This window comes from Lissotriton vulgaris, chromosome 1_1 (assembly GCF_964263255.1).
Source record: "Lissotriton vulgaris chromosome 1_1, aLisVul1.2, whole genome shotgun sequence".
NCBI lineage: Eukaryota > Metazoa > Chordata > Amphibia > Caudata > Salamandridae > Lissotriton > Lissotriton vulgaris.
Window position 1 is genome coordinate 932,571,971 of NC_141685.1, and position 13,745 is coordinate 932,585,715.

The following is a 13,745-nucleotide window of genomic DNA, read 5'->3' on the forward strand; positions in this document are numbered from 1 at the left end:
TTAATTACTACCCAGCCAATCAAGAATGACTGTGGGTGACTGCCCTCCATTGATTGCGAGCCAAGGAGCAGGTTGACAAGTAGGGAATCATGCAGCGATCCATGACACCTGTAGGATAGCGGCCATCGTTCATGTGTTTTTATGTTCTTTATCTTAAATCCCCCAAAAGTTGGTTTCACACTCGGATCCTCACCGTAAAGGTACAGAAATAACATATTTTGCACATCTCTAGAAGCTCCCTTGATGCCAGAAAAAAAAAAATGAGGGCACAAAAACTACTTAACCTGAGGCAACAAAATACCTTTCTCTAGTTTCAAACATTTGACCTTTTTAACCAGCATAGGAAGGAAACTTCAGGCCCATATCTCTGCTACCCTGGGCGGCGAAGATTGCGGAGTCCCATGTGAACTCATTCTTACCAGCGTTCTGAGTGCAGGTGACATTCTGGATGACACCCAACATGGGTTTCGGGCCGGTCACAGCACGGAGACAGCGCTCCTGGCTGTGACTGAGCACCTTCGCTCCACTATGGACAATGGTCAAATGGCGGCACTGAGCCTTTTGGATCTTAGTGCCGCCTTTGACACTGTCTCTCACCAGATCCTTCTCCACCGTCTTGAAGAGGCTGGGATCACGGATAGAGCTCTTGCCTGGTTCCGTTCCTTCCTGATCGATAGAACATTCCGTGTTTCCACTCCCCCCTTCCTTTCTAGGGCGCGTTCTATTGAACAGGGTGTTACCCAGGGCTCAGCCTTAAGCCCCACCCTGTTCAATCTTTATGTTCAACCACTGGCTGCGGTCGCTAAAACATGGGGTCTTAACATCGTTTCCTATGCTGACGATACGCAGCTAGTGATTGCTCTAACGGAAGGTCTCACCATGGACCATAACAGGTTCAAAGCAGGTCTGACAGCCGTTGCTAATTGGATGACAGCTAACTGTCTCCAATTAAATGCTGCTAAGACGGAAGTGTTGTTGGTTGGGAGAAACGTGGGCCTGTGGGGTGACCATTGGTGGCCATCCTCTTTGGGGACAGCCCCGATACCGAAGAATGAAGTGAAGAATCTGGGAGTCTGGTTAGATTCAGAGCTCAGTTTCTGTGCCCAAACGAAAAAGGTTGCTGCCACGTGTTTTGGCATTTTACGCAGCCTTAAGCCAGTTTTGAAATTATTCGACCCCGCCACCAGACAATTAATTGTTCAGTCGACGGTACTTTCCAGACTGGACTATGCCAGCTCTCTATTTATTGGTGCCAATAAGGCGGAAATTACCCACCTTCAACGTATCCAAAATTCTGCTGCTAGAGCATTAATAGGCTTGCCATGTTTTAGTCCTACATCGGCCACTATCCGGAAACTTCATTGGCTTCCAGTAGCTCAGCGGATACAGTTTAAAACTTTGTGTATCGCTTTTAAAATTATTAGACTATCCACTCCTAAATTGCTGAGACCACTGCTTAATCTGTACATGCCTACACGGTCTCTGCGGTTGGCAGGACAAAATCTGGTGGTAGTCCCCCGGTTTAAGCGCAGTAGAGCAGGAGGCCGTTCCTTCCGGTTCCTTGTGGCTAAGCTTTGGAACTCACTCCCTGCTCAGATTCGAGAGATAAGGGATGCGCTGCAATTCAGAAAAGCCATTAAAACGTATCTATTTCCGGAGAAATAGTGTCTCTCCATTTTTTTATGCCTTTTTTTCTACCCCAGCTTTGTTTCTTAACATGGGACTAGAGCCGGGACGCCCCTTTGCTGGGGCAGCTGTGCGCTTAATAAACTGTATAACATAACATAACATAACATAACATAACATAACTTGGAAAGGCAAGGAGCCAAATTATGAAACGTATGAGTGTAGGGAGTCTGTTTGCCCAATGGGCCAAATTCTACCACCACCGTACAAAACTAGGCCCTAGTTAGTCAAACAAGGTTTCTTTAAGACAGCCTCAAGTACCCCTTAGTAGCACAGGACCAAGATGGGAGGCAACTTCGGCGAATGTGTGTTAAGGGTTCATTGTACCAGCACAACACTCAATAAATCTCGCAGACGCATTTTAGTGAAATCGAAATGTATGTTATGATTAAACATCAAAAATTGGAGCAGCCACTGGAATGTTATAGCTTCTTAAACTGAGAGTTTTAATCTACATGGCTCCTCCATCCTGCATGGGCAATCAATGAAAATTCCTGCACTGTACTCACAAGAGCCCATAACAAAGTCATCTTTGGCCCCTACCTTTATAGGTAAAGCTGCACATAATTTTAAGAGTCCCTTTTGGCATCCATCTTGTTTTCCCTAGCTCTAACAAAGCGTGTAATAGTAAGTGCTGGCAGGTCATTCTGGGAAAGGCACCTGGGTCGTAAGGGAAACCAGTTCTCCCCAGGTGACCCTGGCATGTTGTGTCAGTCTGCAAGGGCACAGCTGTACAGTACTTTGCACGTTTCAGTCCCTGGGCCAATCAGAAGCCGGCACAAAGCTGATGATTACCTGTGCTATTTTGAAAGAAGAAAGCTGCTGCAGTACAGTCAGGCTGGGATTTCTCAGTCCAGCTTGGGTGAATCCCCTCCCCCAATCGGAAGCCCTCAAGGGTGGTTTGGCAAGTCCATGCTTGTGTGATTTATGCCAGATTTGTGGGACTGCCAGTGACTATGTAAACGAGCTCCCTTTAAATCAACTGCATCCAGTGGTTAAAATGGCAGATACCCTCAGGCACTGGCTACCTGCACTTCATTCATCTGAAAGGGTGAGCGCCAGCACTTATCAGCTGGTATGCAATACATTCAACGGGAGAGTACCACCACTTCCCAGTAGCACTTGGGGATAGTGAGCTATATTTCCATTTCAAGCACTGGTTGTATGTGAATTCATCTCACATGGCACATATCAGCTCCACCTGGACCTATATGCTTGACCACGTCCTTTAGAACTTCCCATCCTGGGAAAAGCCTTTCTACGAAAGCCCTTCTTTAGGGAGAGTGAGATTTTGATGGACGCTGGGGGTCCTAATGCTGCACTTGTCTGGACAAGGCCTTTCTCAGACCAGTGTTCCCCAAACTCCCAGCATCTTACCTGTACAGGTGCCTCCTCCGCGGCGCGTCTTCAGTGCTGAGGAAGAATCTGAAACGAAAGCAGAGGGGCAGGCGATCAGCAGGGGCGAGGCTTGGTCAGTAAGAGCAGGGGGTGTGAGCTTCAGGTTTGCAAAGAACCAGGCTGACGTATCTGGTTGAAATACCATATTAAAGAAGCTGTGCAGAGGGGGCATTTGAGGGGCGGTGGAAAGGAAGCTGCTGCAGACTGTAAGGGATACTTCAAAAATACTATTTTGTAAAATAACCAACATTTTTAAGACCTTCAAAACAGAGACGAGAGAGAGGGAGGGAGATATAGAATGTGTGTGTGCTGTTTTGTTTTTGAATCCTAGGTGAAATTCGACGAATTCTTCGCCATACTTGATTGAAAATACTTGTACCCAAGTATTTACGAGAGAATAGATTTACAGGGGGGGGGGGGGGGGGTTGGCACCCCAAACAACCCCCTTGAAGCTACACCCCTGGCGACCAGAGATGAACTGCGCAGAGCGGCATAGCTCCATGTCAGGGGGACACCACCTTTCCATTCCAGGACTTAACATATAATTGTTATCAGGTGTGTTGGTCCAATTGGTGGAATTAAAATGAGTCAAGGATACAACTCCCAGGATGCACTGATATATAAACAGTGTCTCATGGTTCCTTCTGGTCACCCAACACATGTATATATGCAGTTATGATAGTTATATACTGTGATCATAAGTGGACTGTTTCTGCATCTGGAAAGCACCCACAAGAGGTGTCCAACTTTGATTCTGGAGAGCTGGATTTAAGCCAGGACTTGACTGAATATGCACAGGGTTCCAATTCAGAGTCCTTGTAGATTCATTTATCTTGTGTGGGTGTCCCGATTTCCTAGCATGTATGTTGATTCGGCCCTCCTGGTCCTACGTTGGACACCCGTGTGCTGCGCAATACCTGGGCACCTCTGTCTGTACTCAGCCTGCATTTTAAGGCTCGAGATGGACTACTAGGCCAGGGCAGGGTGCATAAAGGAGATATGATAAATAATACTGAATGGGAGAGTAATTTGATAAGTGACAGCTGGGTGATGGGTGGAGGGGAAATGAAACGTGAGTTATAGATGGGCGGCTGTCTAGAGGAGGGTGGCGGATGAAGGCTCGAAGGGACATGCGTGGACGATTCTGAGGGAGATGGATGGAGTTTGTGTGTATGTGACTGCAAGATGAATGGGTGGGTTGGGCAGGAGGTAGGGAGGGATGGAACATAGAGAATAACAAGTATAGAAAGAATAGGCCGGGGGGGGGGGGGGTGAGGAGGGTAATTAAAGAGAGTAAGAAGAGAGGGAGGGCAAAAATGGGACGAAGAGAATACTATTCAAAGGTAGGGAAAAAGAGGGAAAAATATGAATGAATGAGCAAGAAGAAAAGGGAAGAAAGAGAATGGGCAGAGGAAAGAGTAAGATAGGTAACTGAGAAGGATAAAAGGGAGGAAAGAGCATGTAACAAAGGACAAGGGGGTGAAGCGGAGCAAGAAAGAAAGATTGGGGAAGAAAGGGAGAAAAGGGGAGAGTGTGACAAAAGAACGGACAAAGAGAAGAAAGAGCTAAAGAAAATGGGGCTATGTAGAAAATGCACAAGAATAGTAAAGAAAGAGGTACGTTACAGATTGAAGAAAAAGTGGAGAGAGGGAATGGGGAATGAAAGGAGAAAGAAGGGAGAAGGAAGTCGATCAGGAGGATAGAAAGAGAATCTGAAAGGTGGAGAGGTTGAACTCAAGGGTGGAGGTAGGAGGAATAGAGGAGAAATAAGCGGAAATGTGAGGAAAGAGAATGGAGAAATGAGAGTCGGAAAGATGTAGGGGAGAAGAAAAGAAGACAAAATAGGGTAAGGGGAGGGAAGTGGGAATAACGTAGGATTGCAGAAGGTGGGAAATGCGAAGTGGAGACAGAGACAGTGAATGAAAAAGAAACAATGATAAAAACAGAAGAGGGCAGGGCAGGAAGGGAAATGGGTGGTACAGGGAGAAGAAGAATGACAACCTGAGGAAGTGGAATTGAGGAGGAAGATAAAAATGAGGCCTCTGAGATGATGGGGAAGGAAGGGAGAGATAAGGCGCGTGGTGAAGAGCACAACGAGTAGAGGAGTGGTTGCAGGGGAAGGCAACATAAAACAAATAAGGAAGACGGGGAGAAGGAAAGAGGGCCAAACATTTCCCTTCGTGGAATGTCGTATTTTCGTTCTTACAGATTTGTGGTCCCATTGGTGGGCGCGTGGAGGTGGCGCGTGGAGGTGGGGCGGGGGGGGGGGGGGCGAGGGGGGGTTACTCACACATTATTACTTTCTTCTTCGTAAGCCACAATCCTCGTCACCTCCCAGTTCCCAGACGTCAAGAAGCGGATATTGTTCTCCTTCCCGAGAGACTAAAGCAAAATTATTCAGAGACAAATAATAATTAAGAGTACGGACCACATAATCTTTCATATACACTGTGCAATGAACACGGGGAGTGTTAGAAACAACGCTACCAGCAATAGTCCTCCTGTTACATTAGACCTCTCGAGTTTCCCAGTTCCCTGCATGAACAGCTCCTACATTCCAGGTTTTCACATTGTCTCAGGGGTCTTGCAGTCATAATTTCAAACTGGAATGGAAAGAACTACATTTCCCAGAATGCAACAAAATAACCTGCTCTTGCCTGAAACTGGCAAACTTGCGAGCCCTGTGATCGATCTTGTACTTACATACATCTTTCCATGTGTGCAGGGCCTTTTCTTCTCCTTGTCTCAGCATGAAACCCCCTAACACTGCTACAAGATCAATCTAAACCAGGGTTGCACACCGTAGTCTGTGAGGATACAGATCCATGCAATTGTTTGGAATAGCTTTGTCTATGCAAATGATTTCCATTTAATTTAATTGTAGAGAAATAGATTCTATGTGAAAACCATAAACATTTTGCGTGGATGTGGTATGGATGGATCCAGCCCTTTTGGAACAAGGTAGGACACACCAGAGATAGTGTCAAGGTTGACTATCTATCAGGAGTATTGTGCGAAAGCTGACGTAAGACCAGGGGTATCCAAGGTTGGTCCACGTGGGCGGACCCGTACTGCTTTTCAGGATATCCATTTAAGATAATTTTACATCCGCTCAATGGAAACGGTAATAAATATTTTTCTGGAAAATCTGGCCTTCACAACTCATGCAGTGTAGCCCAGCCCTGAGAGGCACTGCATGAGCTAGGAGTTAAGGTTTTTAGTTATTTTATCCTCTTGGACCCCACCAGTGAAGTACACACATGAAAGATGCCGCACCGCCCTGTCAGAGAGTTCGAGGTAGCACGCCCAGGCACGTCCTCCTATTGCTAACCTGCGTATACACAGGGTGCTTGGTTATTTTTGGTACTTAAAGGGCACATTCCTTACCTTTCAGCTCAAAAATAGATATTTAAGGGGTCGCCTCACCCACAACGTATCGTGGCATGCTTCATCCTCGGCGACCCCCCGCACTGGAGTTAGATGTTACTACTCCAGTGGACTCAACGAAACATGGGAGTTCTCTGATATTGTTTTAGGGCAGTAGACAAAGGTCCAACTATTGAAAAACAAATACCTAAGGTATACCCAATGAATATTTCTTTACTTAGGACTACCGTTGACATCATTTAACAAATACACAATATGTGCTTAGTGGTTGAATTCAATGTTTCACTTAACCACAAATAGTTGCCACAGCTGCCGACATGTTTCCAGCAATGTAGGTGCCAAAAAATGGTCAACAGTCTTCTTCAGAGCAGAAGAACTCCCTACCCAACTAGTGAATGTAAGACATGCAGAAATGAGGCACACGGCTCTCATACGTGTCTGTTGTCACTCTACAATGAGTAATTTTTACCTGTTTTGTGCTTAGGTGAAACATTGAATTCACCGACTAACCACGTATTGTTTCTTTTTTAACTTGTATGAAGAGTACCCACCAAATAAAGAAATAATCTTTGGGTATACCCTTGGGTATTTTTAATTGAATATCTGGTCCTTTGTCTACTGCCCTGAAAACAATGTCAAAGAACTCGCATGTTTGGTTACGTCCTCTGGAGTAGTACTATCTTACTCCAGTGTGGAGGGTTGTTGAGGATGAGGCATACCACGATAAGTTGTAGGTGAGGCGACCCCTTAAATATCTATTTTTGAGCCGATAGCTAAGGAATTACTTTGTATTACTTTGTAATACCCAAGCACCTTGTGTGTATGCGTTGGATATTGATGACACCTTGCTCATTGAAGGTCCCTTTATTGAACTATGGGGCATATAATCAACTAGTAGCGATATTTATTGCAAAAGAAGCATAGCGAATTTTTTTTTATCGCCAAGCATCGCCGTATTTTATCGCAGAGATAACGTGCTATTAGCAAAGTTTATCTCCAATGCGATAAAATATCCGGCGATAGCGGCGAAATGCGTGAATATCGCTGGAAAACCAGCGATATTCAGGTATTAAAGCCAATTGGGACTTAACATGATTATCCACCTCCCATTGGATTTACAGGTTAAGAACTGGTCTGAGCAGGCGTTTGTTTTTAGCAATGTTGGCGCTTAGCGTGACATTTTTTATCGCTACGCCTGCCTTGTTAATAGGCGATAGCGACGTTAGTGACTCCTTTCAGTCGCTAACTGGTTGTGTACACCCACTTTGCATGTCATTAGCGCTGACATGCAAAGCGGGCCCCAAACCGCTCGCTATCACCTAAAAGCTGTTGCTAACTGATGTTAGCGAAAGCTTGCTAATAGGGCGATTAAATTATCTCCACTTTGCGGCCGAAAACGGCCGCAAAAGCGGCGATAATTTCATTTTGCCTGCCTTGATAATATGCCCCTATGTGTGCAGACTGTACAAGAATTTCAACACATCTGCCAGTATTAGTAGAACTGTAATCTGCTATGGCCATGTTTTCTTGCTCATACTGTCGTTTCCTAGAAAATGTGCCCATCTCTGAGCGTTAGATGCACTGCATCCTGGCACCCGAGATGCAAAAAGTTTAAAAACAACTCGCTCAGCTTCAACTCGTGAAAACTTGAGCTATTTAGTGAAGGCCGCCTTCTAATTCTCACAAGCTCACCTGGGCATCTACTTGTTCTCCGGGTGGGAATTTTGCCACATGATTGATAACAAACCCGAGTGCCCAGAAGGATTACATTTAACCTCTGCTTGGCATTGGGGAGCCGTCATCTGTCGTTTGTTTGGTGATCCCCTTGTCAATACTCTTTGTTATTCACAGACTCACAGACTGTTAATTTTTCCAACAATCTCTTTCAGATTCGACCAAAAATATGTGGTGGAGTTTTTTCACAATATGATCCATTGATCCTGGGCCTTGAAATCATGATCTTTGACTTTACCAACATATATTCTTGAACATCTCTACCTTACCTGAGTAGCGAGCATGGCCACGTGGTGAAACTCTCCCCGCGCCCCCTGCTTCACAGGGAGGGACATGAAGAGGCTCTCGCCATCTTTGGAAAACAGCGGCTGGTCCTGCTGTGGGAAACAAAGGCAGGATAAGTGGGACATAGGGGTCTGTGGAGAGGAAGAGCTGGGAATGGTACTCGGTCGTCAATGACAATATGTGCAGCTTTAAGCTTTTACATTCTTCTCTCTATGCACCACTGTATGCATGTATGCGTGCATGTATATGGTATTTCTATAGGCGTTTTGTTGGCTGTCCTGCTATTCTGCCATCTTGTCTCCGATCCTGTGTCGGGGTTAGCTTCCAGGACAGAATATTTGTGCTACATCTGACTCTTGAAGTATGATGAGTTTGGAATGTGTCCAGACTGTTTGGGTATGACTGAGCGTATGAAACTTGTGATTTTCCTGAATGAGTGCGTTAGTAGTGTTTGTTGACTGAAGATGTAGGTTTGTATGGGGGTGGTGTATTAATTTATTGTTTGTGCCACACTATCTGTCTTCTCTCTCAATGAAATGATATATCTCTATTCTAGAAAACAAATACAATAATCTTTATGTTTTTCTAATATGGTGTGACTTTTATTATGTGGTCTGTTTTTCTGGTTACAGTGAGCTCATCCCTGTTTTTTGTCAATACTGGACTCTAGTTGAGCCATTTGATTAATTAAAGGGGTCAGACTAACTTTTGTGTTTTGAAGTATCTGCAATTTCTATAGGGCACACCTAGCCAGAAGGCAGCAAAGCGCTGTGCATGGTCAAAACATAAAATCAGCGAGTAAGAGAACAAGGTGGGCAGTAGATTGTTAATGCACTGTGATGTGGTGTTCTTTAAAGAGGTGTGTCTTCAACTCTTTCCTAAATTGTAGATGCATTGGAGTGGTCCTAATTAGTACGGGGTTTTGTTCCAGAACCTGCGTACACATTTGGAAAAGTCTGCTGTCTTGTTTTTCCTTTTTTGCACTTCTTAGTCTGCAGTCTGTTGGTGTCCTGGCTGTGGGCGTGACGAGATCTACCAGGGATGTTGAGCTTGTCTGCAAGATAAACGGGGGTGCCGTGATAGCTTTGTAAATGATGCAGCTGAGCTGTAAATTGTGAAATGGTGATAGGTTCTAAAGTTGCCACAGGGGTTGCTCAAATCGCATTATATGTTTAAAGCCCTGTTTTTAATCTCCAGCAGCTAGCTCAAGGATACAGATGGCAGAAAAGCCACCATTTATTTTTCATAACCAATTCCCTAGAAATGAAACATTTGTTCCCCAAACATTGAACATTTAGTAGAAAAAGTCAGAGGACGTTTTTAGTTCATAACTTCCCAAGTGAAAGGCTTGCTGCTTATTTAGACCTTTCTGCCCCCCCCCCTATTTTTATGTTAATTAATAAACCAAGATTTGACCTTGTCCATCCTAAATGATTATGGTTTGACCATGTTTTTGAGAGCACATTTGCCAATGGCGGAGCAAAGAGTACAGTTTTAGGACTACAAGTTACAGCCAATTTATTTCTTTAGAAACATCTACTAAACAAGCAATCTCAAAGCCCATAGGTCTAGTGTTCTCTACCAGTCTTTGGCCTTTAACAATGCTTGTTTAGATTGTTATGGTTTTGCTAAACTTTACGGTTGAGGAAGTTGCCAGGCTCTTTTCAATCTGACATAACACAAATTGGCCAAAAGAAACAATCTTTTTGTTTCAAAAGGCACACATTTTAATAGTAGTCCCTGGCGCTGAAATTAACTACACTGTGGGTGGTTATGCTCCTTGTACCAGGATAGAATGCTGTCACTCACAGCGAAGTCAGACAGTGGCTGAAGTGGGGAGACCTATCACCCCACGTTGTATGCTGTAGTGGGCAGAAACAAATGTAACTAACACAATAGCAGAACAAAGGATGAATAGGGCTGGATAAAAGCCACTCTAAGGAAGTACAATATGTATATATATATATATATATATATATATATATATATATATATATATATATATATATATATATATATATATATATAGCAAAACACGTTTCCCACCAATTCTGTAGAACTCGCGACGAATGCCTTGAATTAGCGAAGGTGAGACCCGCTTTGTTAAACAACCAAAAAAAGCTCTTGGCACACTCATGGAGCATTCAACATTACTTTATTGGCCGCATACGCGTTTCTTCAGCAATCAGCCTTCATCAGTGCGGCAAAAGTAAATGTCCGACATAGGTGGCACCATGAGAATTTAAGCAATATAATGTCCAAATTGGCTATTCTCTATCCAATCAGGAGGTAATGGATGAATAGTGCTGGCTGAAAGCCACTCAAAGAAAGTACATTATATATATATATATGTAAAATCAAAAGGTATTGGCTAACACCAAGCCTAAACAATATCAGCTTTAGTAATTCACCTCCCTTATAGTATGTGGTTAACGAGAAACACTGCCTGTATCCACTCACAATCCCCTTCTATAGCACAGTTTTATTTTTCTACACAACATAAGGACGGCATACACACTGGTTGTTGCTACGAACCTCATTACGGGTGAAGCCTACGCTGTTTCCATTCAAAATATTCAAATTATTAACGCCAAACACTGTGGGCACTCCTACCTTCCATGTAAAAGGATCTGCATTTCGAAACAAGCGTTGCCACAGTCAAAAGCTCTGGCATTGGGTGGCAACTTTCGGCTTTGCTAATATTTGTGAATGGTGTTCATAAAATTGTACAAGAGGTTTGCCTTTTGTGCGTAAGTGCACATTGTGCAAGAGCGGAATGCCATTACTCACAATAGACTAAGCCAATGTCTAAAGTGGTCTGACCCAATGCCTAATGTGGTATGCTGTGTGGGCGGAACAAACATGTGAATGACACAGTGACAGACCAATAGATAAAGAGCTGAAAGCCCCTAGAAGTATATATATACAGTTCAAAAGGACTACTTAAAAATGAGACAGGGAGCTAGATAACAAAGGGAAAGATGGAGCATGCTGATTTGGAAAGATGTACTCAGAAATGTTAAGGAGTGAAATATCAAAGTAGAGAATGGAAGGGAGATTTACCTGTCCGCTCACCCACATGTCCGATGTAAGTTTGTGTTTCTGAAGGAAATAAAAGACAGGCGAGAATTGGGTGCGAGTCTTCTAATGCTGACAGAGGCGCAATACCTGCTCTCTGCGACAATTATTTTGAAATGCTGGGCAATGCCAGGACTGGACAGCATGCATGTTGCGTTGCTTCCCCGAGGGACAAAGCTGCTCCATAGAGTAATAGTTCCCATATATGCAAGTGAGAATGATTAGCCCAGTGGTACTGCAGTGCTGAATGGAAAGATGAAATCTTCCTGTGGTGGATGATGGTTGCCCTGGTGATACTGACAGTACTCCATTGATGATGCTGTTGGCGGTTGTTATGGTGATGATAGTGGTGAATGGTGAATGCGATGACATTATGATGCAAGCGGTGATCTATCCCCGACGATGTTCATCACTGGTGCTGACGATCCTTAGCCCAGCATTGACCTGTGTTCAGGTGTCGGTGGTTGCCTTGTCTTACAGTTCAACCTTGGTGGCAACAATGGATGACAGTTAAAGTCCCAGTTGCATTTCAGGCAAAGTCCCATGTTGATGCTGTGAATACTGCATGTCATAATGATGGTTCAGTGAGGAAACATTGGCTGTTTTCACAAAAAGCTTCACATGATGAATGGTGGTTGCCTTAACAAAGAAATGTGGTAAAGTGTGGCATAATGATGTTGTAGTGAGCGATGTTAATAGCGCAGAGGATGTTCTTGTGGACAGTTGTTACACAGAACACACCACTGTGATTTGCACCAATAATGTTTGAAGTGCATGCTGGTTCTCAGGAAGATGATCTAGTGGCAGTGACATTAGTTTTCCACATGACATTCTAATGGCCTTGGTGATGGTAGTTGATTTGATCAATATTCAAGCCAGGGTCATGCTGATGGTCCCATTTTATTCTGCTGGTAGCATTTTGATGAACCCGGCCCAAATGTTGGTACTTTTGAGCTGAGGGCCTTAATATATCTTTCAGAAAATCTAATTTTTCAAGTACTGTATTGTTTTTATGTCACTGGCACTGTGAGGTGGGAGCATCTGTTCTTCAGAGACACCATAGTCAATTGAAGATTGTTACTTTTGGAGCATTCAGCTTTCCTGCTGTCAAAATGTCTGAACATATATTACCCAAGGTTTTCCTAAAGTTTGGAAAATCTGCTTCAAGGCAGTAGTAAAGCGCATGTGAACTCTAGAAGAATGAGCCTTGAACATTCTGCACATAAAATATTTGCATCTTGCTAGCTGGATGAAGAGTATGTTTTGGTTGGTGGGCCCCTGGCGTCTGGTCAGCCATTATAGTGTCATCAGGTTAATAACATAGATGGTCCTTGTCCCATAAGAACCTCCTGAAGACAGTGCAGCCTTGAAAGTCACCCATTGCTTGCACAGGAACCCCTGAAGGGTCATCACTGTTGGAGAATATGGTTGTGATACACCAGGATGAGGCAGGTAGCATGGATGTATCCTCTTGGCATCTTGCTTATTAGAACAGACAAATCTTTTGAAGCAAGAATAGGTGAGCCAGGATTCCACAGCACGCTCTCAGATGGTAGAAAGCTATTTTGTTGAGGTTTTTCACTCCATGATTAAATGTTGTGGTTGAATCTGTGATGACTCACACAGGTTGAGCTGTTTTTAAGATGTGGGCAGTGGGACACCTTTGAGGTTAGATTACGAAAGGTCCACTTTAAAGGCATTTAGACATAGTCAGATCTGATTCAACCAACCAATGGCGTGGCTTACAGTCTGTGACCCTCCGGTGACCTCAGGCAATAAATACTGGCGATAGATCATTAAAGATATATGTAATGATGGCCGCAGTGTGTCCTGTTGGTGGAAACGGGATGATAATGAACTTCTGATCGAATGTTGCCCTGGAGGTGATGTACCCTGCTCGGTGGTGGAGCGACGACATGTGACTAAGGTGATGTTTCAATGGAGATGGCAGCGATGGTCCCTTTGATGTTCAAGTCAAAGCTTAGATGATGGGCACTCATGAAAAAGGTTTAAACACATATTCACCTAAAAAGCACAAAAAGATGTCAGAGATGTCACCCAGCCCTGCTGTCTAGTTTCCTCTTTCAGCATGCCAATCCTATTGTTTTTTTCACATTCCCTTTTCTTGGCTGCCAGAGTGAAGCATGGCCACCTCAGTGCCCCATCTTTGGGAAGTC

General features: G+C 44.1%; 1 protein-coding gene across 1 annotated transcript in view; it reads right to left on the reverse strand.

Annotated features, from left to right (window-relative positions):
• Nucleotides 1–13,745, reverse strand: part of LOC147748202 (inactive dipeptidyl peptidase 10-like) — a 508,957-nt gene that overhangs the window by 254,513 nt on the left and 240,699 nt on the right. Inside the window, exons 12-15 of the mRNA XM_086959116.1 lie at nt 11,554–11,592; nt 8,475–8,582; nt 5,375–5,466; nt 3,064–3,111 (exon numbers count right to left, since the gene is read on the reverse strand). Of these exons, the coding sequence (XP_086815242.1) occupies nt 3,064–3,111; nt 5,375–5,466; nt 8,475–8,582; nt 11,554–11,592 (287 nt within the window). The remainder of the gene's footprint in view (nt 1–3,063; nt 3,112–5,374; nt 5,467–8,474; nt 8,583–11,553; nt 11,593–13,745) is intronic.